Below are 26,500 nucleotides of genomic sequence, written 5' to 3' on the forward strand. Positions count from 1 at the left end.
CAGAGACGAGACTCGAACTTAAAGGATTTGATTTCGAGTCAAGTAAATGGCCACTTTCGTTAAATTAAGATTACTTGAGGACGTTTTCGTTTATCTGACATATGAATTTTTCTTATCTTGCATTTCTATTTCTTCGGATCTATATCCTCTTCATCAGGATCAGCTGTTATATAAACAGCTTTATGTTTTCTAAATGAAATATTCCTTTTTGACCCTTAAAAAAAACAAAACAAAAAACAACAACAAAAACTTGAGCTTTTATATAGCGAAATATCCACTAAACGTGCTCAAAGCGCTTTACATAGGGTCCCTGACCAACAGCAACACATAACATTTAGAACGGGACACGGCGCCTTTTAGGCGATATTACATTTTTTTCCGACAGAGACAAGGCTGTTAACGGCCAGGTACGCATTTTACACTTGAGTACGGTGAGAGAATGTGAGTAAAGGACTCACTCCAAGGACTCAATTATGCGCCGAGCTCGGCTCGGACCCTGGACCTTCCAATCCGTAAGCGAATGTCAATCAATTTGCAATAAAAAATGTTATCTTTTTCATTTGAAATGTCTTTGAATCTGGGTTAATTATATGCGGAAATAAAACATTCCATGTCTTATTCCCATTTATGCCTTACACTTACGAACCGCAATCTTCTTTATTCTGGCCACAGACCATTTACTCCAAATACCGATCAAAATGACCCCTAAGTAGTCCTTCAAAGCCATTAGACCCATGGAATCGTAGTTTATTCCAGATTCTACAGCGTGAAACGGACAATAGCAATAGCTTGCTTCTGTTTAATAGGACGCTAGTCTATCTTAAAATACTTATCACCAGATCTAACAGACCCAGCTACCCAATCACTGCTGGGTGGACAAGGGGATCAGAAACAAATCTCTCGACTTCAGTCGGAATCGATCTCGGTCCTTTTGGTTGTGAATCGGGTGCCCTGCTAACAGAACTGTCGGGACCCCCAAACATTTAAGAAAAATTCAAAGCCGAGACATCCAGGATCTCTTCAAAAATTCTTAAAAGTCGGGAGCCATCTAAATCAATCAATGTTTGAAGCAAAACTTTTTGTCCAAAATGAAATCTTTATGTCCGTCTAGTTGAAGAATGTTTTCAAACGGTCGCCATTCCTTCTCTAATATGAATAGTTATATTAGCATTCCTTCCAATTTCGTAAATTTATAACAAACTGTTTCAAATGACAGAAAACGGGGCATTTGTTATTGAGAACAATACTGAATTACTTTCCCGAATTGTTCGTCTGCGTTTTTTTGTTGAACGGATAAAGCGCCCACTAGGGGATAATAGCACAATACGCAAATAGAGAATTGTTTCATGACAGAAAATCGGGCATTTGTTATTTAGAACAATACTGAATTATTTTTGTGAAACGTGCCCGCCTATATTTTCATTGAACGGCTAACCATAAAGCGGTCACTAAGGGACGATAATGGTAGACTTAATCTTGTTTTCAAATCCATTCCCAAGAAGAAAGCCAATATAATATATTTGATATCTTTGCAGTTATTTCATTACTCTCAATCTTTGCAATAAAAGGTAAATTGATTGAAATAAATTATCTATCACAATTCAAAACAATTTCTTGCGTCTGGATTACCCGAGAGAATATCAGATTGGGGCGATGGTTCAGAAATACGTGTTGTTCTCAATTATGATTGAATATTTTTAAACAGGGGCCATGTTTGGTCATTTCACACTGTGTCACCACAGGCAAATAATATCTTTTTGATAATTGGTTTCGTATAACCAGAAGAAGTACTGTAGGCAGAGTCTAAAATGCTTAGCATGTGGGGTTAATTGAAACAGAAGTGTTAAATCGGATTTGCAGGACAGTTATCTTCTCCAGATTAGTTCAACAGATGTTACTAAATAACGGTGCTGCTGGCTTACCTGTATGCATACACACACACACACACAAACACACACACACACACACACGCACACACAGAATATATATATATATATATATATATATATATACATACATATATATATATATATATATAAATACATTCATCACTCATTTTTGGCCGAAACAATCTTTTCTATGTCCTCCATTCCATCAGTCGGCATTTTCAATTCGATTGTTTCGGCAAAAAACGGGACTTAATTTATTTATTTGTATATGCTCTAACCAACATTATCGAGTACTCTCGTACCTACAAGTACCCACCAACACTCATATAATATATATATATATATATATATATATATATATATATATATATATATATATATATATATATATTATATTGCTACAGTTCAATGGGTTCGTTCCAAGGCTATTTAACTCAGTCCTCAAGATGGATAGCTGACAAAATTCCCAAGCTGCTAAAGTCATACTTGGATCGTGCATGTTTTTAAGACCTGGTAAGACACTTAGCCCCCACTGCCCTTCAGATAACACGAGAGGGAATAAACACAAAAAGGAATAATTCAAATGGAATGTGTGTTTACCTGCGAATGGCATGACCCGATCTTGCTTTTCCATTTGTGGAGACCATAGACGTCCTTGTATTGGCCAAAGACATGCTGAAGCGGTAGGCCCTCACAAAGGCACGTCCCCTCACGCATGCGCAAATGGCAAATTTGAAGGACTGCCGGAAATTCTTGGACATGAAGGCGTACACTATGGGGTTGACACAGCTTAAATGTTAAAAAAAGGGAGCACTTTAATAAAATTTTATGAAAATGAAATGAAACAATATGTATATTATTACACTTTTCGACAATGAAGTTTCGTTGACGGTCCGACAAAACAAATTGTTATTCAAACCAGCAATCAGCTTGAGCTCTCACCGTTTGCTCTTGTGCCATGTAAGAAAAAAATACCCCCTCCCCCACCCCCATCTCTTGTAGTTGTTCCATGCGACTAAAACTAAAAGCAAATACTTAGAGACATGAAAAATTTCTATCAATCCAAAGTTAATACACATCGTGTTCTAGATATTTCTTGTTTTAGTTTAATTGAATAAATTGGTGTGCGACTTAATACTCGTACATTGTGTGATCGTTCCTTAATAAAGACCACAGTAAGCCAAATAAAGGACCATGGAGGTAATCGCCGATTTAAATCCGATTTAAATCCTTGTTTATTCACATATATTATAGGATAATACAAGACTCTTGACATTACGAACAAGTTCCCAACTTTGGGAGAGCTTATTGGGAACGGGCTCGAAATCTCAACAAAACAAAAGAGTTAATGATTATCATTCATTAATATTATACAATACTCTCCAATGACCTTGGGGGTCCCGATAGCTCAGTTGATAGAGCACTCGATTCAAAATCAAAGAGACCGAGATCGATCCCAGATGCAGTCGAGATTTTATTCTGATCCCCCCTGTCCCTTGAGCAGTGATTGGGTAGTTGGATCTGTTAAATCTGGCGGAAAGTACTTTGCGATAGACTCGTGTCCTATCATTGTCCGTTTCACGCTATAAAAACCGGGATGAACTCCGGCTCCATGGGTTTAATTGTTGCTCTGAGGGACTACTTTTTACTCAATGACCTCACCTATATTATTTCGCATCAACAATGATTGGTCCTCGAATTTCACCATTTGACATTAAGAATTACCATTACGATTTTGAGACCATAAGGCGTCAAATCCTTTTTGTTTTTTTGTTTTTTTTTATAGTAAAACCTCATGCGTGCAGGAGAAAAAAAAAGTCCAAACAACTCTTGAACGGCTACCTTTCTTTTGCGAAGGGTAAAAAATTTTTTGTTATTATGTCGTAGCAAAATCGTGTTTTCCCCAAAACCAAAGGGATATAATAATACTCTTCGAGACGACTTAGTTATCGTACTTTGTTTTGCCAGGAAACTAGACCCAAGAGACATGGGCCAATATTCAACGACTAGGAATCGAAATGTCATTAACTGGGAAATATAAACAATGACGTTCTAGTGAGAGTAAAAAGGCAAAAAAGCAAAGAAAACTTTCTATTTGAAATAGTCGTTTTATTTGCCGACTTGTCTGAATTTCTTCTCGATGTATACCTAAATCATTGCAATCGCAATCTATTTATTTGGGGAATAATCTATTTGATATGGTGTTTTATCTTTATCACTCCAATAAAACAAATGCATTAACTTTTCTCTCTATTATAACTCACGGCGGGTTTCTAAAATCAACATAAGAATAGAAACCTTAACCCTCTCATTACCACCTAGAGCAAAATCGTCACATTTGTTACGACACAATATACATTTTTCCTTATTCAGATTTATTTTGTACATCACAAACTTTGAAGACTGATCTGTGTTTTATTAATAAGAACATAATGTTGTTTTGTTCAGTGCGTGTTTGAGTTAAAAAAAATAAATTTGTCTGCTGGGTAGCCTGCCATTTTGGGAAAATACTGAAAATGATCAGTAAGGAGAGAGTTAAATAAAAGGAATAAAGCAACCATACAAATAAACAACAGAAAAGTCAACCAATGGAGCATAAACAAATCGACCCTTAGAATGTTCTGAAAACACAAGGCGAGATTGGGATGACTGTAGCTTTAGTATTTACCCCCCTTGTTTAGTCTGTCCAGAGATACTGATGAAGATTCTAAATAACAGCGAAAAAGTTAAGCCAGTAATCTAACCCAATACTAATGAAACAAATAAATATCAAATAGATTAAAACTTTTTCAGTTGTTGGGGACTAAATATTTGTCAAAGTAAATGATGGACCAGTCTTGTTGACTTGTCGATCAACGGTATGTATGCTCACCTATTAAAGTAGGCCATTAGCTTAAAAGCCTTCCGCATGGGCAAGAGGTAGCCATAGTTGAGTGGGCTGTGAAATTCAAAGGCAACTAGTAAGTTGTCTACCATTATGGGTCCCCAGCAGATGGTGAATAGAATCACTATCACCACTAACATGATCACAAGCTGAAAGAGAGTTAAATTCATTATTATTAGTCAACTCAATGCTTTTATTCAATTTGAGCACGACATGGTCACACACAAAAAAAAATGAAATCATTCGCAAATTTCTTGTAATGTGTTTTTAAATTTTTTTTTTATTTTGGTCGTTGGAAAGCGGGTTTCTACATCCATTTTTCAAAGTCTTAGATAGAAATTTCAGGGTCGAGATTTCTGAGAGGTGGAGATCAAGTCTTTTACCCACAATGTACATGTTTTTTTTTTTTTTTTTGCTTTATGCAACATATCTCTACTTTCATTGTATCAATCCACTGGGTCCCATTCGGTTATGGCTGTTGTAACTAAAAAAATACAGTCAACATCCGATATTCTTTTTTTTTGCACGGGGACGTGCCACAGATTGTTTTGTGGACACGATCGGATGTTTTGTTTTTGTTTTTAAGGGTTTTACGGCGCTTGCAACACATTAAGGTCATATCAGCGCCAGTAAAAAGGAAGAGAATAGGATAGTAAAAAGTTCTAGAGTTACAATTAAAGCACAAAAGAAAAGGTAAGACAAAGGGGAACGGGTTCAAATAGGGAACAGATGTAGATTCCAAGAGCACACCGTTAAAGTACTTAGTTTGAGATCACCTAAAAGTCTCATCCAGACACAAGCACAGGTTCCAACTAAGAGGAATACACTCAAATGTTTACCAATCATATAATATAATATGTAAACTAAACATAATACAATGCATAACAGAGAGATGATTTACAAGGAAAAAAATATCATCTCCCAAAACTATAACTATACATTCGACTGTTTCCCTCCCAGTCAAGAAACTCCGGCAAGGATCAGGACAAAACTAAGTAATCTCATTCCAAGACAATGACAGGAAACAATTGGAAAACAGGTATGGGGGGATAGAAGACACAGCATGTACCTCCCTGCCCACTATGGGAGGTCAGGATCCCCACCCAGGACACGATCGGATTATCATAAACGTTTCCGTATACATAGTTATCTGCTTAATATCACGTCCGTGATGTAGGCGGGTCATTTAATTGATTTTATTACTCTCACTATTATGACTCGTGACTCTTATAATATTATTGTTACTTATATGATGAAGTGATTAACCCAGTTTTGATATAATGGGGACTGATGGTGATGATGATGATGATGATGATGATGATGATGATGATGATGATGAGGAGGAGGAGGAGAATGATGATGATGATGATGATGATGATGATGATGATGATGATGATGATGATGATGATGATGATGATGATGATGATAATGCTGCTGCTGCTGCTGCTGCTGATGATGATGATGATGATGATGATGATGATGATGATGATGATGATGATGATGATGATGATATCAATTAAGGTATAGGAACAACCACTTGAACATATTACCACATAATCATCGTTTATTTCATTCCCCCCCCCCCCCCCCCCTCAACATCATAACAACCACAGCTGCAATCATCCACCCACCCATCCACCAACCTGTGTCGTAGTCCTTTTGTCCCGACTGCTGTCATCCTTGATGCAAATCCTCATCGGCTGGTGTCCTCCAGTGCGATGCTGGTGGTGCCCTCCAAATCCAGAGCCATCTCCAGGTGATAAGAGAGAGTGATCTGCCCCTCCAGTTGTCCTTGCGTTCCTCTGGTGGCTGTACACAGGGGCTACAACTCTGAAAAAGAAATAAGTGGCACTGGGTTAAGATTTCGGACTTAATCACACGTGCCGAATATTTTTCTGCTGTCGCTCTCCGTCGGTTTCTCCAACAGTAAGAGGAGGCACTGAGTGGTAGCGAATCGGCTTCGCTCGAGAACCTGCCTTACGGCATAATCGCTTCATCAGTGGGATACGTTCCACCTATCCAATATGTACCCGTTGTGGTAACGAGCCCGATATCACAGAGCATCTAGTTGAACGGTGTGTTGAGACGAAGCTTCCGGGCGGGTTTGCGACGGTGCACGAGTGCGGTAAAGAATTTGCTGATTGGGTCGGGTCTATCGTCATAACATAGTAGTGTGAGCACCATTAGAAGCTGCTGCCGTCGCTCTGTTTTTTTTTAATTAAAAAAAATTAGTTATGTATTTATGTTTTCATTGTTTGTTGTTGTTGTTGTTGTTGTTGTTGTTGTTGTTGACCGTGTTTGGTATTTTGTTCAAATTGAAGCTGTTATATTCATTTTAGAAAACGGTAGGGGCTGCCTGAAGCCGGTGACCGTGAAAATACTAACGTTCACACTGCAACCACCATTGAGTACAGACGATACAAGTAATTTTGCATTTTATTTTATTTGTTGTCCACGTTAATTTGTGTATTGTGCTGGCGAAGGGTTTGTACCCGAAACGTCCATTGTCTGTTTTGTTCCCATACGAAGTCGCTCCATTTTCACGCTTTCGTTATATATTCATTTTAGTTTATTACTAAATAAGATGTGTGCATTTCGCAGTCCTTCTCATCACACAAGGAGCTTGTTTATTGGGCTCTGGGCACCCAAAGTAGTATTAAAGACAAAACAAGCCCATCAGAGCCTAGAGCACATTCTCGGTGTATGCGAAGCGACAGTAAGAACTACCTCTTATTCAAGAGCCAGGACAAAATCATTTAAATATTTTTTCCGGCAGATTTTTTCACTTGGACCGGTCGAGATGTACTTTGAGATAGATATGTTGTCTATTCAAAGCGTGACAAGAATCAAATATTGTATGTATTTTAGAAATAGACCAAAATGGTCTTTGTACTAACATGTCTACATGCAGGATTAGACATGGGTGATTAATTGAAAAAGACATTTTCTGTACTCACTCAAGACTGTTTATCAACTGTGTGGAATGAAAGAGATAACTCATTTCTTAAGTTCCATACTTGGCATAATAACACCTTTTAGCACTGATTCTGTTGTTCCCCGACAAAACGCCTTTTTCATTTAGTCTGAAAAGATTTTTACTCCAAATTTGACGAATCAATAACATTGGTTATTTACTGAAACATAGACCCTGTTTTTAAAAACTTTATATTATACACGAGTCTTACTGTGACGATTGTCATTTAGACATTTTTGAAAATTTGAGAATCATCTCAAAATCCATCGTTATTTAACATTTAAAAAATCTGGCCAAAATAAAATAAAATGCGTTTTGTTCGTGTACGACACTGATAGAACTAAATCACATGCGTCATGTAGTTGTAAATAAACACTTGAGTTGAAGACATACGACATGTAAGGAAAACTGATAGGGTAATCTGTGGGGTGAATGTGTCAAGCGATAGTAGAAAGAAAGAGAGGATTGTCTAACGTGAACGAGCAATCGCATGCTTTCCCCGAGATATCAATTCACAGAACATAAATAGGATTTTCACATTGAATAGCATTGCACGACATTATCGTTTACATGAAGGGATTTTAAAGATATAAATTAAATACAACTTGTTGATAGACAGGACTACATTCTTGCCGTTTGTAAATTATTTTATATTGAGCGATAAATGAAAATGCTATGTGGGAATTATTGTGAATATTATAAGATAAGAAATGCCAGGTAGAATGTAAGTAAAACTAAGTAGAACGTTAAAATAGGAAGGAAAAAGAAAAAAAAAACATAAGAGAAGAAAAATACAATCTCAAACAATATCAAAACAGATATGCAAAGAAAATGAACGGAAATAAAAACTAAAATAATCTACAAAACAGGCAAACAAAAAGTTTTTTGTTGAAAGAATTACAGCACTTTCTCTGCCTTCAGAACATACACCAAACATAAAAAAGGGAGAAGGAATCCAAATAAATAAAAATAATAATAAATCATTATGAAATTTATTTATATTGCGCCCCATCCTCTATACAATAAAGCTCTAGGCGCATAACAATAACATCAATCCATTCAAATATCTCTCTCTCTCTCTCTCTCTCTCTCTCTCTCTCTCTCTTATATATATATATATATATATATATATATATATATATATATATATATCTCACAAAGAGCACAATATCAAATATATATTATAGCATAATAAAGATCAAGAGAAATACGAATTAAATCTGTCTTAAAATGTGATTTAAAAAAAAAAGATAAACATCTGAACAAGTATTTATGAAAGAAAAAATACAAGAAAAAAAAACATCCCAAAAAATCAGTCTTCCTTTACTGGGAATCGAACCTCAGACCTCCTGATTACTTCATTCCTCAATCGGAACTAAATAAATAACGTTTGATTGTGATTTGGCAGCACTATGTTTAAGAGTTTTTAAAGTTCACATTAGAATATTTAGCTTTTGTCTGACCCGGTTGTGCATACGGTGTTTCCAAAAAGGACAAATAAATAGCATGAGGCCATCCAAACATAATTCATGAGTCTCAACGTTCTAGACGTACTCATTAGTATTCTATATTTTCCCACCCTTTCCCATCGACAGTCATTATGGCGACGGTGATTATTTCAATTAATGACTGGAAGTTGAAGACGTTGTTATAATATTACTGCTGTTGTTGCTGTTCATGTTAATGATGATAATAACTATGGTGATAGTAGTAATAATCATGGTGATCACGTGATGAGGAGGGTACTAGTTTCTACTGACGTTGATGGCGTTGGTGATGATGAGGATGTGTAAGAGAGTAAGCCTATGCAAAAGGTTATCTAAGACATTTGGTGCAAACTGTCAATTATATATCAGCAAATGGGTTTAGTGAGTACATAATGCAGGCATATCAGTTAAACTTGGTCCATGCATGATAGGTTTGGGCAGTTATTATGTCAAAGTTACTGGACAGGTTATCATGTTGAGTACTATTTAATCAATCATTCTTAAATTGGTTTAGGGGTGTTGAAACAGGTGAAAGGGGCATTTATCAAAATAATGTTATATCATAAAAGGCGGGGTTTAACATCAATATGTAGGAATTGACGTTTCAGGTTTGATTATGATTTGGTCTTACTCTTAGGGGTTGGATTATAGACTGACAGGGAACTGTCAAAACTGCAAGGGGGCGTGGAAACAATGGAACTGTGGGTAAAATTTTGTTAGTGATAAAAGAGGATGTTTCGAGGAAAACGGGAGGATTCTGATTCTACCTTAGGATTCTGATTCTACCTTTGGATTATTCGGATTCAACTTGACCATGAGCTGCACACTTTAAACCTTTTGTGCTCACCATCATTTATTTGCTTTTACGGACTTAGAAATATTCCACGAATATTGAAAATGGTTACCTAGGCAAAATTGACTTAACATTTGGATTGATTTTACGGATTTGGAATTTATGAAACTGATTGAATTATGACCATGCTATTTGATTTGGATTTCGGAATTATCACAACAAATAAAGCTGTAAGAAATGAAACTTGGAATCTGGATTTTAAATTGAATGTCTTGATGTTGTACTTTCAGTTATCATCATCGGCCCTTGAACTCTTTCGTCATTATTAACATCTACAACACAACGCAAAGGATAATATTACCATCTATTAAAAAACCACTATACAATCATAAGCCATTACATATGTGTACAACTACCCCACAGATGATGATGATATGATGTTGATGATGATGATGATGATGATGATGATGATGATAACGATGGTGATGATAATGATGATGATGATGATGATGATAATGATGATGATGATGATGATGATGATGATAACGATGGTGATGATGATGATGATGATGATGATGATGATTATGATGGTGATGATGATTATGATGGTGATGATGATTATGATGATGATCTATAAGGACCTACCTTCCAGATCTCATGTCGGCCCTGGCCTCAGACACAAACCACAGCTTGAAGCAGATGAGGCTGTAGGAAAACAACATGACGAAGAGTGGGCAGATAAAGAGGATCAGGGTCATGTAAATCTCATAGAGAATACGGAAGGTCCGGGATGGGAACCTTTTCCTGCACCAGTAGGCTTTGATCTTGTCCCCAACTTCCACATGGCCCTGGAAAGACAGAGAAAGGAGCCCGGTAATGAATATTATATGATAATGCGGCTATGTGGTCTTGTGGTCGGTCGGAAGGTCCAGAGTTTGAGTTTCGCTTTGAGTAAAGGCTATTTACTCACATTCGGACGTAGCTGATTACGACAATAAAACATAATCAACCAAAAATTCCAACGAAATGATAAAATACAATTTTAATGCCATGACGATGATGATGACGATAATGATAATAATTATGGTAATAATGAAAAAGATGATAAAAATAATGTCATAACGACAATTATGGTGATTCTTTTTCTCCTCCTCCTCAACCACCCCCCCCCCTCCCATCGTTATATGTTACTCAATGCATGCGCCTCCTTCACTAACCAGATTAGCCTAGCACAGATCACTCACGACAATCTCCCCCCCCCCATTCTCCTCTCTCTCTCTCTCTCTCTCTCTCTCTCTCTCTCTTCTCTCTTGCTCTCTCTTCTCTCTTGCTCTCTCTTAGCTACTCACTTGCTAAGGAGGAAGAGAAGATCACAACTAGCTGAAGACAGATATTCTTATGGCAGTGAATAGAAAAGTAAATATAAACAAAAGAAAAACAGGAATGCGTGACTTTTTAAAATAGAAAATAAATATGTCAGAAACAATTTGGATAAACGAAGTGCATGAAAATATTACGACCGAAACTTGAGAAATGGTAATAACTTTAGACAAAGCCCTTTATATAGACAAAAAACTGCTATTAACGAAGCAAGGTTTAAGGCTCGAGTGCTCGGGGGGGGGGGGGGGGGGGGGGGTCTGTGAATATTGCCTGTCAGTGGTCAGTAGTTCTTGTTACTAATTTCGAAGTCAAAAGTAGCCTAATGGAACCTCAATGCGCCAACAACTACATACACTTTGACCTCCTTGACAAACTAATTGGTTTTCGTGATCAAATAATTACCAAGCCTATTAAAAAGCTAGTTATCATTTTAAAAAGAAGATAATTTAAAAAATGTTTATTGATAATGGAAACATGATTCTCATTGTGGCAAATTTTGATCAATCTGGCCGCGCACGTGACCATCTGGCAGCCCTGCCGTGAACTTAGCCTAGCCTCATCGGGCAGTCTATAATATTCAGGACGCCGAAAATCTAGCCACTGCGATCAATTTAATTGATCAGCGATTTGTTAAAAAATGAAACCATCCTGCCAAACGATGTTCTCTTCTTTGTCCTACCTCATTCAACCGATGTTTTGAAACACAACGTAAATAGCAGAATGGGTCTAATTTCGTGTTAAAAGCCAATTTACGTTAAATTGTCAATTACATGGCAAATTTAAATCAGAGAATAAATAGACGATCGAAAATAATTGCATTGTAAGATTAGATTGCCAATTTCTTGGCACAATGAGCACAATTGTGTCTTCTATTGTAAACATGATGTTTTGCTCGTATTGGAAGCATTGTTCCGAATTATTTCTCTTTTTCTTTTAAGTTTTTATATATGAAATCAAGAAAACTCCAGTGTTGTTGTTCAACCTTGAAATAACGCATTGTAAAGGATACATAACCAATACTGCCGTACTCTGGAAAAACCCATATTTTAAATTTGGCCAGAAAACTCGTCCTTCAAATATCGATCGATTTAAATGACCCTCATCTTGGCAAAAAACTCTCAAACCTGGGACTTCGCGAAGTCACAGATTTGAGAGTTTTTATCCAAGATAAGTGTCATTTAAATCAATCGATATTTGAAGGACGGGTTTCTGACCAAATTTTAAAATGTGGGGGTTTCCAGAGTAAGGGAGAATAGTGAACTATCTTGTTTGCAAAATATGTGTCTTATGTTTTTCGAAAATTGTTATTTTAACTAACTATCTGTCTTTTCAATATAAAGGAGAATGAATTAGAGTCCGTATTGATATTCACGATAAAAATGTAATCAACAGCAACTTGAAATCAATACTTGTATCTTACTCATGCATGGGACACACACCTAGAAAGAAAGAAAATAGTCCTTCAGGGTCATTCGGCCCATGGAGTCGGAGATTATCCCGGTTTCTATAGCGGCAAACGGACAATAGCATTTGCTTACTACCTTTTGGATAGGACACTAGTCTATCGCAAGGTACTTTCCACCAAATCCAACAGATTCAGCTATTCACTGCTGGGTGGACAGGGGGGAGGGGGGGGGGGGGGTAGGTGATCAGAAAAAATATCGACTACACACGGGATCGATCTCGGTCCATTTGCGTGTAAAGCGAGTGTAAAGCTCTACCAACTGGGCTATTGGGGCTCCACACACAAAGAGATAGATCTCAAATACCAAATGCAGGTTTTAAGAAATTCCCGTCTCAAATACGGTTTGAAGTCATGTGAAAAATGTCAAAATTAAGCATAAATTAATACAAAGGAGTCTTTCAAATGATCCATCAATGGTGTGGCCTTGTGGTATGGCACTCGCCTTCTGACCCACAGGTCTCTGGTTTGAGTTCCGCTCTGGGTCGCGCAATATTAAGCCGTTGGAAATGGCTTTTCACTCACATTCTCTCACCGCACTCAAAAGTTTAATGATTACTTGGCCGATGACAGCGTTGTCTCCATCTAAAATAATCCATGTAAAAGCGCATTGCAGGCGTCGTATCCCGTCTTACATGTTAAATATTTTTGCTTTTGGGTAGCGACTCGTTGTAATGCACTCTGATCACATGATTGAGTGGGTATTGCGTTATATCAAAAGCTCAAAGAGTTCAAACCCCTCACTTCTTGAATCAAAGTACGGTGACCGTGCTTAATGCGGCACCAATTCTTACTTTATAATCAAATAATACACCTAATGATAACGATATAAGACAGGTTTAGCAAAGAAATAAAACGTTTCTTCAAAGGGCAGCAATAGGGTTGATCTATATTACCTTTCCATGTGCTCGGGGGTCATTGGTCACATTGCAAAATGTGCTCAAAGTGACCCAAATAGTGAAAAGTGTTCATCGTTTTCGAACTGTTCAATATCACAATTGGTCATTTCGTTCAGCTTGACACATGGGTATGTTTACAATTTCCAAAAACAAAGCAGCGTGTTTACATTCCTTGAACAGCAACAAATCATGTGATCGATGACTCGGTTGGACGAAAACCTGAATATAGATCGATCCCATTGAAAAGTGCAATGAGGCTTACGTGAATCAGAATGAGAACATGAATACCGGGAAATAAGGCTTTGACATTTTTACAAACTGGAAGTGATAAAACGGAGATGAGGTCTACAGACAACGAACGTACCAACATTAAGATAACAGCACAACAAATGAATTAAGTTGGCTTCACTTGGCTCTTGGTTATTGTTTTTAGATTACCAGTTGGGTGAATAGTTCTCACTTATCCATCTAACAGACTATAGAAGTTAAAGGTTACTCATACTTTTAAGCGTTGATAGGATTGATCTGGCGAGCAGATCAGGTAATTATATTATTTAAACGCATAGCATCAATGGCAAATGTACCAAACACATACAACTTCATATAATCAAAGATTTTGAGGAATTACTGGAAACTACAGCCAGTGATTGACAGATGAAGATATGAAACATCGGTGCTCCCTCATGTAAATTGATATTTCCTCTGAAAACAACCCAAAACATTCGTGTAAGGTCGATGGGTACTTCCAGGCTTTCCAATTCCAATATTTGTACCTATGTGACTTCTATTTCACCTGTTCATATCTGTTAAGGGGCTCCCGATGTCAACTGACTGGAGTTATGCATAGAACAGAAAAGAAAAAGAAGATAGGAAGAGGAAAAATATACCTAATAATATGTACTAATTCAGTTAAGATCATGTGATTACAAAAACACTTTAAAGGATTCTAAATTTTAAACTAATTATAGATCGTATGCGCTTGCGTATTTTGCACTGTTGAAACAACCTTTGAACTTTTAATAGGCTAATATATTTGTTACAACTTTTGCAATAGTGTAATGAAAAGGCGCATTACCGACATGCACATATTTGCAGGTCTGTTAACTCATTCCTCATGGGCTCATTATTGTAATGGTAATCTTAAAAATGACGCAAAATATTGTCTATTACAGGTCCATAAGTGGGTTCTGATGCTAGACCTGGATATATGTACACGTCGCTCATTACTGATTTTGATGCCAATAAAGTAAAAAGTTTAACCGGGACAAAAACGAAACACGCTTTGAATCACTTCGATATTTGATAGTGAATACAGCGTGGCACTCGAGCATTGGGTACTGGGCATCTCTCAAAAGGAAATCGTATTGAGAACATCACTTGTAGTGATAAAGATAGCAATAATAATAATGATAATAATAATAATAATAATAATAATAATAATAATAATAATAATAATAATAATAATAATAATAATAATAATAATATGAAGCTGATGATGATGATGATGATGGTGGTGATGATGATGATGATGATGATGATGACGATGATGACGATGGTGATGATGGTACGAGCCATAATAATGATAATAGTAATAATAACGACGAAAATGATAATAATAATAATGATAATTATGATAACAGTAGTAGTAATAGTAGTAGTAGTAGTAGTAGTAGTAGTAGTAGTAGTAGTAGTAGTAGTAGTAGTAGTAGTAGTAGTAGTAGTAGTAGTAGTAGTAGTAGTAGTAGTAGTAGTAGTAGTAGAAGTGGTAGTAGTAGAAATGGTAGTAGCAGAAGTAGTTGAAGTAGTTGTAGAAGAAGTAGAAAATGAGGAGGAGGAGGAGGAGGAGGAGGAGGAGGAGGAGGAGGAGGAGGAGGAGGAGGAGGAGGAGGAGGAGGATGAAGTAGAGGATGAGGATGAGGATGAGGAGGACGACGACGAGGAGGAGGAGGAGGAGGAGGAGGAGGAGGAGGAGGAGAAAAAGAAGACGACGAGAAAGAGGAAAAAGACAAGAAATTCGAGGGATAGAGGGACGAGGAGGAAGATGAGTTGGGGGGGGGGGGGAAGGGGGGAAGGAGATAGTGAGGAGAACTGCTAAAAAAACTAAAAAGTAAACCGATTGAGCTAAGCGAACGCCAGTATGAAACCAGCCTCACCGAACTCGGTTACCAGTAAGTGGCCACAAAATCAAGTTAATTTAACACTGAAACAAGGAAATTTGGAGCTCAGCTTGTGCTTCAAGGGTATTATTTCAAGATTTTCCAGTAACTTCCTTTTAAGTTCAATAGGGTTGTTACAAAGAAACAGACACACAAAAAACAAAACTCAGCAAACATTCTACGATTATTCTCACACATCCTGTCACTAGCCACACTTAAAATTTACTTGACTTTGCCACCAAAAGATACACTCATGTTATCCGTTTAAACCAATCTCTCAAATCCATGAGTAAACTTGAACGTTCTAGTCTTCGTTTAGTCTCAGGTTTGAGAGATTTTGCCAAGATGAGGGTCATTTATATCGATCCATATTCGAAGAACGATTTTTCTGGACAAATTTTTGAATACATGGTTTTACAGAGTATGACAGTCAGTTGGTTAGCCAAAGTATATCTCGTGTTGTTTTAACTCTCAGTCGACAAGAATATATTTCTTTTAAACTATATTTTTACCTTCACTCCAGTTTTACAAGAGAGCTATAGTAACGTTGACACCCAGGTTTAATCGAGACAGTTAAGTTTATTGTAAATAACGCGAGTCTTTATGTAGAGAAATATCCACTAAATGAGGTCAAAGCATCTTACAAGGGGTCCCAAGCCGACAACAACACTAAACATGTAGGAAAATACTACACATGCAAGGCGTTAATACAACTTTTTCTCCTACAGAGACATAGTTATTGTCTGCCAGGTTCTCATTTTACACCTGAGTATGGTGTGGAAAATGTGAATAAGGATTCCCTTTCCTAGGACGCAGTTTTTGCGCCGCCACAGCGAGCTCAAACCAGGGGCCGACGAGTCATAAGGCTAGAGTCATAACAGGTCTTAAAGCCCGAGTTGCTGTCTACTCTCCGTTGGTGAAACAGTAAAATATAAGGTAATTTAAAATGTTAATCAAAACCCACATGAAAAGGGTTAATAAGGTATTTACCCAGACAAGACCTTAATATTTTGATTGGCATGGACGGTCAGTCTATGACGCACGTATAAACTGATGAGCGAACCCCACACTGACAAACCGCTTATTCTTCGGCCAGAAAAATACTTTTGTTTCATAACTTGATAGATTAAGATGACCCACAACTTTGTCAGATCTTTGCTGTCGATCTGGGTTTTTAATAATGTATTTATGTTTTCATTGCTGTTGGCTGATGAAGGTTTTTGAGTTCGAAACGTTCTGTGTTTGGTATTTTGTTCTTTTTTTTTAAGCTGCTATATTCATTTTTGTTTAATACTTTTTACAATCCACAGCTTCTAGAAGCTTAGTATCACTATGACAAGAATTGAGCTTAACAATTTGCGCATTACGAAATGGCATAGACTTTTAAAATATTTTCCTTTAACGCTTTGGCAGGATCTTAAAAATGGGTTTTGGCATTTTCAAAACTTTAGCGCTTCCCTCATTATTCTCTTCGTGCAATCGATAAACTCTTAGAAATGATAATTTAAAAATATTTATGTTGAAATAGCTATAAAAAAACAGAGATTAAAAAATATTAGTATAAAATACTTTAGCGGCAAACCTAATATAATTATAATTATTAATTTTATGGCGGCCGCCCCTTTACCCACACTGGGCCCCTTGTGTGGAATGACCTGCCCAGATGGATAAGAGAAGCAAAATCTATTGATAGTTTTAAATAATCGTTAAAGCACTACCTTTTACATTTTCATGATATTGATAAATTACATACACTACTGCTATTGATATAATTATGGTATAAGTCCTATATATGTGAATTTTGTATATTATTTGTAACGGGCATTGAGCATCACACAGTGATGAAAATGTGCGATATGAATGCCGTGTATTATTATCATTATTATTATTATTATTATTATTATTATTATTATTATTATTATTATTATTATTATTATTATTATTATCATTTTTACCATTATAATAATAATAATAATAATAATAATAATAATAATAATAATAATAATAATAATAATAATAATAATAATATGATGATGTAATAATAATAATAATAATAATAATAATAATAATAATAATAATAATAATAATAATAATGATAATAATAATAATTATTATTATTATTGTTGTAATGATTACTAACCTGTAGAGTTATGGTTATTGAAGAGCAAACGGATATTCCCATTCCCGTATAGATCCCCAAATATGTTTTTCTTTGCGGTTCATATAGGTATTTCTATAAGGCTTAATTTCCTGACTTTAAAATGTTTTTTAAAATAATTTTTTAGCCAACAAAACTTCCTGCAAATCATGCTCGTCAGCACGTCTTGTTAATTACGCAGGTGTGAGTGAGCACGATGGCCATTGATTCCCGTTTGATTTACTGGCTCTCTTAAATCCATCGTATAAAACATAAAGCCTAGCATAATTTCCCGTCAACACATACAACAACTTGCAGTTCGTTGCGGTCTATTTTGAAAACGCCCACGAGAACGGGGCAGAGGCCATTTCACACGTGCAGTCCAACCTCGAATTAATTATCAAATAAATGAGTTGATGCCGATCCCTAGAGTCAGTTGTTGATCAAAACAGGATGGACTACGAAAAAACAAACACAAACACAAATGCATATGATTTTTCTCTCTCTTTCTCTGTCTGTCTGCCTGTCTGTCCATCTCTGTCTCTCTCTGTCTCTCTCTCTCTCTCTCTCTCTCTCTCTCTCTCTCTCTCTCTCTCTCTCTGTGTCTCTTTATCTCTGTCTGTTCCTAACTCTCATTGTCTTTCTATCTCTCTCTATCACTCTCTCTATATATATATTTCTCTCTCATTCTCTCTTATTATCTGTCTCTCTCTCTCTCTATCCCTCTCTCTGCATCGCCCTGTCTCTATCTCTGTCTCTATCCCCCATCTGTCTCTCTCTACCTTTCTCTCTCTCTCTCTCTCTCTCTCTCTCTCTCTCTCTCTCTCTCTCTATCTCCATCTCTCCTGTCTAAAGAACACAATAGCTATATCTTTATTAAAGACTACCCAAAGACCCAGGTTTGAGAGTTTTTACCAAGATGAAGTTCATTTAGATCAATCGATATAATAGGTTATGCGCCTTGAGCTTTATTGTATAGAGGATTTGGCGCAATATAAACTTAAAATTATTTGATGGACGCGTTTTCTGGACATTGATTTTTAAATACGTGGTTTTTTTTTCTCTCTCCAGAAAATGGCAGTGAACTGGTTAGACAAGCGCTCCTCGGAGTCATTTAGGCTCATGGGGCTGTTCTTACTAATTTTTATAGAAGGAACAAACTTGACGTCACTCAGCTTTTTGTTATTGTTTTTAGCCAGTCAATTGTATGATTGGATCTTACTAAATTCAATTAATCAGCGTATAAACGTTCAAGGTTACACATAGTTTTGTGTGTTGGTACGTTATATCCAGCTGGCAGATGTTGTGACTATGCTAGCTAAACGCATAGCATTAATTGATGATGTGCCTAAACAGTAAATTACTCATCAGTTATGCCCACCATACTACCCTTTTATTAAAGAACACAGTATGTGCTATTTGGTTAACACTGCATATATTGTGTTTTTATAAACAATGGCAGCATAATCAAACCAACCCACACAGCAATTTGAGCAGTTTATAATCTGATTGAGATAATTAATTGCGAATTAACTCCCCAGTTGGCGGACTAAAAATTACGACAAAGAGCTTAACGACGTCAACTACATTCATACTATACCCTTATATTGACAGCAACAGTTACACATCTTTCGTTGGGTACTTTCTACCGGATCTATCCGACCAGATACCCAATCAAAGTGCCGGGTTGGCAAAAGTGTTTCAAAGGGTAGCAAGCATATTATAATATTATTGTTACAATTGACGACAAAAAAGCAGGAGACTTTACTCAAGTTTGTCGCGTTTCCTGGATTTACAGGAAATAATATATTTCTTTTTTTTCGAAATGAGAGGGTCTATAGGGGAAAAAGTTACTTTAACTCACTCAACCATAAGACCGACTACACCCATATTTTATCTGAGTTACTTTTAACCCATTATTACATTTTTCTGAGACAAATTATAGGCGTGGTTTTTAGTTTTTGCATTTTAATGATAGTTGAATAAAACTACATATGTGCATGCTCATTTTTAATACATTTTTTCCAATTTTGAAAAACAGCAACAATCTCTAGGATTGAGTGAGTTAATGAGTTGATCGAAAATATTCTTTAATGTGTCCGAAAGTTTGACATACCAAAAGTATGATTTAACGTTAAAGTGCCCGTCCATTTTCTAATCTGAGAGTTGATTGGACGGACGGATTCAATGACCTGACCGAGATGAGTAAACTTTGGCAGGCAATGAGCATCATTTAAACCTGTTTCCCAGTCTTGTATATTTTCTTATGTAACACACGTGGATTCAATCGACACTCAGTGCTGTCATGATATTTCAATCGTCTCCTGTGTTGCTTACACGAGATAAAATCTCCCACAAGTTCTGTGTTGTACGCTGGCAAAAAACCTTTTTTTTCTTTCCTTTTATTCAGAGCATTTTTACTTCATAATAATATATCGATGGAATAAAAAGATCATGCCTTTGACAGAGTCCTATATCCTTTAATTTAGGAATAATCCTAATTATAACATAATCGTATCAAAACGGTATTATGCCGGGGTGAACCAGGTGCAAAAATGAGTGATTTTAATGTGAAAATGGCAAAAATGTGAGATTTTGGATTTTGTCACGTTAAGATTTACATCCTTTTTCTCCAGGAGGAACATATAAAACTATCACAAGTTTTTGGCTACAATATCAATTTTTAGCATCTAGACCAACCCGATATAATACCGTTTTGAGTCTATTGGTCACAATTAATCGATATGATATGAAATAATTTAAGTTTTTAAACCAAAATGAAAAAAAACTGTTTTGTCGATGTACAGCAAAATTGGGTTAATTGATCGATCAGCGACGATGATCATCTTAGCTACAGATTCCTATCTCTCTTGAAGGTTAACATTTTGGGATGAGGTTCGATTTTATTCATTACTTTGGGGGTTCCATTAGGTTACTAGGTAGAGAATCAGACTCACGCACAGACTTCGTTCGATCCTCATAATGACGGATTGTTATTTCGGTTGCTCTATGTGCACCCACTATTAATGGTTGTATATAGTGACATAGTGTTAGATTTGGAGGTAAATACTTTGCAGCAAGCTATATTGTTCTGATAGTTAAGTAGCAGGCAATTACTGCTGTACGTTTCACGACGTAAAACAGGAATGAAATACGAATCCCTGGGCTTGTGGTTTACAGAAAAATGCGTTTCATCTCCCACAGTTAGTTATAATATTACATTTAATGTAGTACGATTGAGGAAAATAATAGACAGAATTTTATAGTTTCTGGTTAAGTTTGATATTATGACGATCTTAACAATTACGACATCAATATGTCAAATTTTCTTTCACATTTTAATCAGCGTTTGGCTTGGAATAGATACATTTTCCACCTAGAGACAGACCAAAATGGCTTCATGTCAATCGATTTCTCAACTCATTTCTACTTTGGAAACTTTTTACAGCTATATTCATCTTGAAAAGACGACAGTTCTTCACAAATTCATTTGATTGACTTGCCGACGATGATGACAATCAGGCAGTGTCTCTTGGTCAAACATGACATCTCCACTTGAAAATATACAACATCATCAGCAAGGGATATTGGGGATTGCCATGCTTGCTATTGGGTGGAAGCAATGTTGTGGTCAACAACAAAATGTGGTTGGGTTGCCAGTACCTTTTCATATCGTATTCATTTTTGCTTGATGTATAGAAACCCAGCTTCTAAATATGTTTAATTACCGGGTGGACGGATCGGCGATGATAAAGCATACACGCTACGAAATTGAACTCTCGTCATTCACGCTTATAAGAAGCAAGTCCGCTACAACTACACTACCATTACTAAAAGACTCGAACGCTTCGTCAATTGATTGACCTCAGAAGGCCTTTCCTTCCGATGTCTTCCGATTCCAGTCCAACCAGGTGATGATGGAAGATCTCGTGTTCCGCCAAAGTAGGTTAATTGCACGGGCATTGGTCATCGGGTTATCTGTCCGCCATCTGTCTGTTATTTTGATTCAAAGTACCGGCCAACCCCAGGGAGTTGTAGATGATTGTGATGGAGGCGATGACTAAACGTTGTTAAATAGCCACTTACAACCTGCTGGGCCTTGTTTAATTACTATGACGGGAAAATAAACGAAAGAGATGTCGACGAGATTCATTTGTTTGACAGTCGGCAATGGCGTCTTGATTGTTACTTCCATTTCTACTTATTTGAAACACTCGGGGCGCTGTTGCTGCTCATCATCATCATCATCGGCATCTTCGTGACACATCATTCATTCGGTCTCGTATCATCTCATCATCACTCATCATCTCATCATCATCATCATCATCATCATCATCATCATCAGTAGCGGATCGGTGAACGATTTATTTTAATAGTCTCACAAATAATTTAATTAAGAAAAAAAGTTTTTGATCGAACTGTAAAAATCGTCATGAGAAAAGAGGACTTGTATGGAGTTAAACCTCAGTGCAACTGCACTCTTTCATTCCACCCACCTGTCTGACCTTCAATATCAGTCTAGTAGCTGCATCTGTCCTGTACGTTGAGCGAGATTAGAAATCAGATGATAATAAAAGTTGGATGAGCATTGTCAGAACACTTTTTCAAAAATTAAGTTGGCTAGAAAACTCTATTTCAAATATTAACCAATGAAGACCCCCCCCCCCCCAACCTATCAAACCTATGAATGACTTCTGCAAAAGTGACAAATTTGAGGAATCAATGGATTATTAGATTTGAGAGTTGGTGGTAATCTTAATAGATTGATATATGTTACAAAAGTTTTCTAACCAAAATTTTATTGGAGGCATTAAGGAATTAATAGATTTGAAAGTTGGCGGTAATCTTAATAGATTGATATATGAAGTAACAGTTTTCTAACCAAAATTAAAAAAAAAGTATTTTGTCAAATAACGACAGAAATTGTTTGGTGGACAATGGCAAATATACGGTATTTTACATTTTCAACAATTAAGAGTATCTAGTAAATACTTAACCAGTCAACCGCCGTCCTCTGGTCAGATACGTATTAAAATTTTGACCAGAAAAACTCGCCCTTCAATTATTGATCGATTTAAGTAAACCCTTATCTTGGCAAAAACTCTCAAACCTGGGATCTAGCCAGTTCCTAGGTTTGAGAGTTGTTGCCAATATAAGGATAATTTTAATCTATCAATTTTTGAAGGATGTGTTTTCTGGCCAAATTTTTAAATACCTCTTTCCAAAGCACGGCAGATGACTGATTAAAAATAGTTATATGTGAGGAGATGACTTTCAATACCTGTTGCTTCTTTTTCATCAGTCAAAGAAAATCGGTATTTTTGTCATTTTATTTAGACTTAAGTTAGGGGGTCCCGATTGATCAGCTGGTAGAATACTCGATAACACACAAAGGTATCGAGATCGATCCCGGGTGTAGTCGACATTTTTTTTTCTGACCCCATTGCCCACTCACCGGTGATTGGGTAGCTGGGGCAGTTAGATCTGGTAGAAAATGCTTTGCGATAGACTAGCGTCGTATCCAAAGAATAATAAGCAATTGCTATTGTCCGTATCACGCTATAAAAATCGGGATAAACTCCGGCTCTATGAGCCTGATGGTTTTGAAAAAAAAAAAGACATTAGGGAGAAAAAGAGGAACATACTTGTCTTATTTGCTTTATAGAAAAATGTCAATCGTGTTTTCAAAGGTCAGAACTTTCCTGTTGATTTCGAAAGAAAGCGTTAACTCATTTTCTATCTGAGTGTCACTTAGCGGAGTTTCTGTATCATTCTATGGTATTGCATTTTTAACGTATAAATATTTTGTATCATATTTGCTATTGCATTCCCAACGATATGAGCATGGGATACCTTAAAATAAGTTAAATTTTGTTATATATAAGGCGTTGTATTACAACAATAGGAGCAAATGGATACCTTCAAGAAGGATAAATAAAAAAATTGTCATTGTTATTGCAAGGACCATATTATTAATTACGTTTAATAATGTACGGAATATAGCTTGTGTAATCTTCTATGAAGATGAGAGCGATAACTGACCGCTAGTATTGACAGGTGGTTAATATGAAAAGCATGCGATGATGTCACATGACAATGGCCAGAACTACAGGTCAGCAGTAAACTGGCAAAACGTCTTTTATTTTTAATGAAAACTTTCACTTATTAAAATTCTATAGATTGACTCTTTCTTGGAGAGAATATTTATTTTTATTTATCCTCATCTCGTTTTCTAACTTTCTCCAACATAGTTGCTTCATCCAAATCACCAGGACTCCCTGATGATTCCAAGATTTGGATAAAACATCGAGTAACAAAACTATGTGAGAATTAATAAAAATAAATAACTATATATATATATTATATATATATATATATATATATATATATATATATATATTCTTTCCGGGAATTGAAAGGAGAAAGTTGCTGTTTGCTTATTTCACTTACTGAAGATAATGAATGCTTGAATTAATATTGTAAAAGTTGAATGAAATTGATCATTATAATTTCATGGTTTTGTGTATATAATATATATTGCATTTATACAGGCTGTTGGCTGATTAGTTCTCAGTAAATTCTATCAATCAGACTATAAACATTGTATAATTACATATACTTTTGTGTGCTGGTACATTTTGTGTGTTGGTATGTTTTATGGGGCTGGCGGATATTGTGAGTATTTTACCTAAACGCATAGCATCAATACAATATGCATGATAAAATGATTAAAATGGGATTTTTGCTGTAAAGAGGGAACGATGTTGTCGTAACTCAGCTCATTGTTGTTGTTTTTAGACATCCTATTTTTTGAGCAGTTCTCACTATAATATATCAATCAGTCTATAAACGTTCAACGTTACATTTAGTTTTGTCTGTTGGTAGGTTATATCCGGCTGGCGAATGTTGTGAGTTTTTTTGGCCAAACGCATAGCATTAACAAACATACAAATTTTACTCATCACTTTCCCATCTGGGCGTGGCAGGTTGATATCAAAACAATAACCAGGTGTTTTTCGTGCAGGCCACCTGTTAGATAAATTTCCGTCTTATCTGCCATCTGGGATATGTCCTACTCGACCATAATATGCGTTTTATTTTATTGTATTTTCGTCAATAATTTTTTTTTTACCCCACTTTTTAATCCAAAATAGTCCTTCAGAGCTACAAGGCTCATGGAGCTGGAGTTATCCCGATTTCTATAGCGTGAAACAGATAATAACAATTGCTGGCTAATCTTTAGACGAAACGCTAGTCTACCGCAAAGTACTTTCTGCCAGATATAACAGATCCAGCTACTCAATCACTGCTGGGTGGTAGGGGAGTCGGGGTAAAAATGTAGGCTTCATGATCGATCAAAGTGCCTTTGTATATGAGATGAGTGCTCTACTAACTGAGCTATCGGCACCCCCTTTTAATCAAAATTAGATTATTATTACCAAAATATAATACCAATACATTGCTCTATTTTTTAAATTATTATCGATGCTGGAATGTATTATTACGCAGTATCAAGATTCTGTTTTTAATAGATTATATGTTCCTTTTCTTTGACGAGATTTATACACCGGCTCAGTATGAGGAAGTTCTAAAGTTTTAGAATTTTGAAAGCGTGTTACCAGATTTTGAAATTACGAAAATAGTTAGAAAAAACCCCACATGCTCTTCGTAACCGGAATATTTTTAAAATTGGACAATAAAAAATCTAAGCAAAATAAATCAATATCATTGAACCTTTTTCTCCTTGGAGCAGACCTGTCTACAACTACGAAAATGTCGTAGAATACCGAAATATTGGCTCCACTTTCAGAACTCATGAGCATCTCTAATTATTCAAAACTTAATAAAATAAAAGTTGATGGCAGACTACATAACTATAAGAAATTTGAAGTGTTATTTCATCCTATTAATTTGTTGAGTCGTTAACTATAAGTACTGCAATTTTTTTTCTCCTAAGAATTACGAATATTCAAATTTTAAAGAAGGCAGGTCTGCCTTGGGCTTAAAGATTCAAGGCGGATGCATCTTTATTTTATTGGCCGTATAAGGGTTAACCCACACCGGAGACTGACTCCGACGACCCGGCACTGCCGTCCTCTGCCATCTTTCGGATAAAGACGTCGGTCACGGACAAAATACTAAGAATAAAGAGAAGAGCGGCTAGACCTACCCATACCAAGCTCGAAAAAAAAAAACAAAAACCTGGCAGATTACGTCGGGTGCTTGGTATGGGTAGGTCTATCGGCTCTTCTCTTTATTTTTAGTATTTTGTCCGTGCCCGACGTCTTTATCCGGAAGACGGCAGATGACGTCAGTGCAGGGTCGTTGGAGTCGGTCTCCAGTGTAGGTTAGCCCTAAGCTAGTAAACCAGTTAACTGTCGTACTCTGAAAACCACATATTTAAACATTTGCACAGAAAACTTGTCTTTCAAAAATCGA

General features: G+C 36.3%; 1 protein-coding gene across 1 annotated transcript in view; it reads right to left on the reverse strand.

Annotated features, from left to right (window-relative positions):
* LOC144971927 (QRFP-like peptide receptor) overlaps nucleotides 1-26,500 on the reverse strand; it is a 253,300-nt gene that overhangs the window by 2,063 nt on the left and 224,737 nt on the right. Inside the window, exons 6-9 of the mRNA XM_078913005.1 lie at nucleotides 10,673-10,875; nucleotides 6,417-6,603; nucleotides 4,762-4,922; nucleotides 2,490-2,678 (exon numbers count right to left, since the gene is read on the reverse strand). Coding sequence (XP_078769131.1) covers nucleotides 2,490-2,678; nucleotides 4,762-4,922; nucleotides 6,417-6,603; nucleotides 10,673-10,875 — 740 coding nt within the window. The remainder of the gene's footprint in view (nucleotides 1-2,489; nucleotides 2,679-4,761; nucleotides 4,923-6,416; nucleotides 6,604-10,672; nucleotides 10,876-26,500) is intronic.

The sequence above is a fragment of the Berghia stephanieae genome, chromosome 1, assembly GCF_034508935.2.
Source record: "Berghia stephanieae isolate SIO BIC M18660-M18661 chromosome 1, UCSD_Bste_1.3, whole genome shotgun sequence".
Classification (NCBI taxonomy): domain Eukaryota; kingdom Metazoa; phylum Mollusca; class Gastropoda; order Nudibranchia; family Aeolidiidae; genus Berghia; species Berghia stephanieae.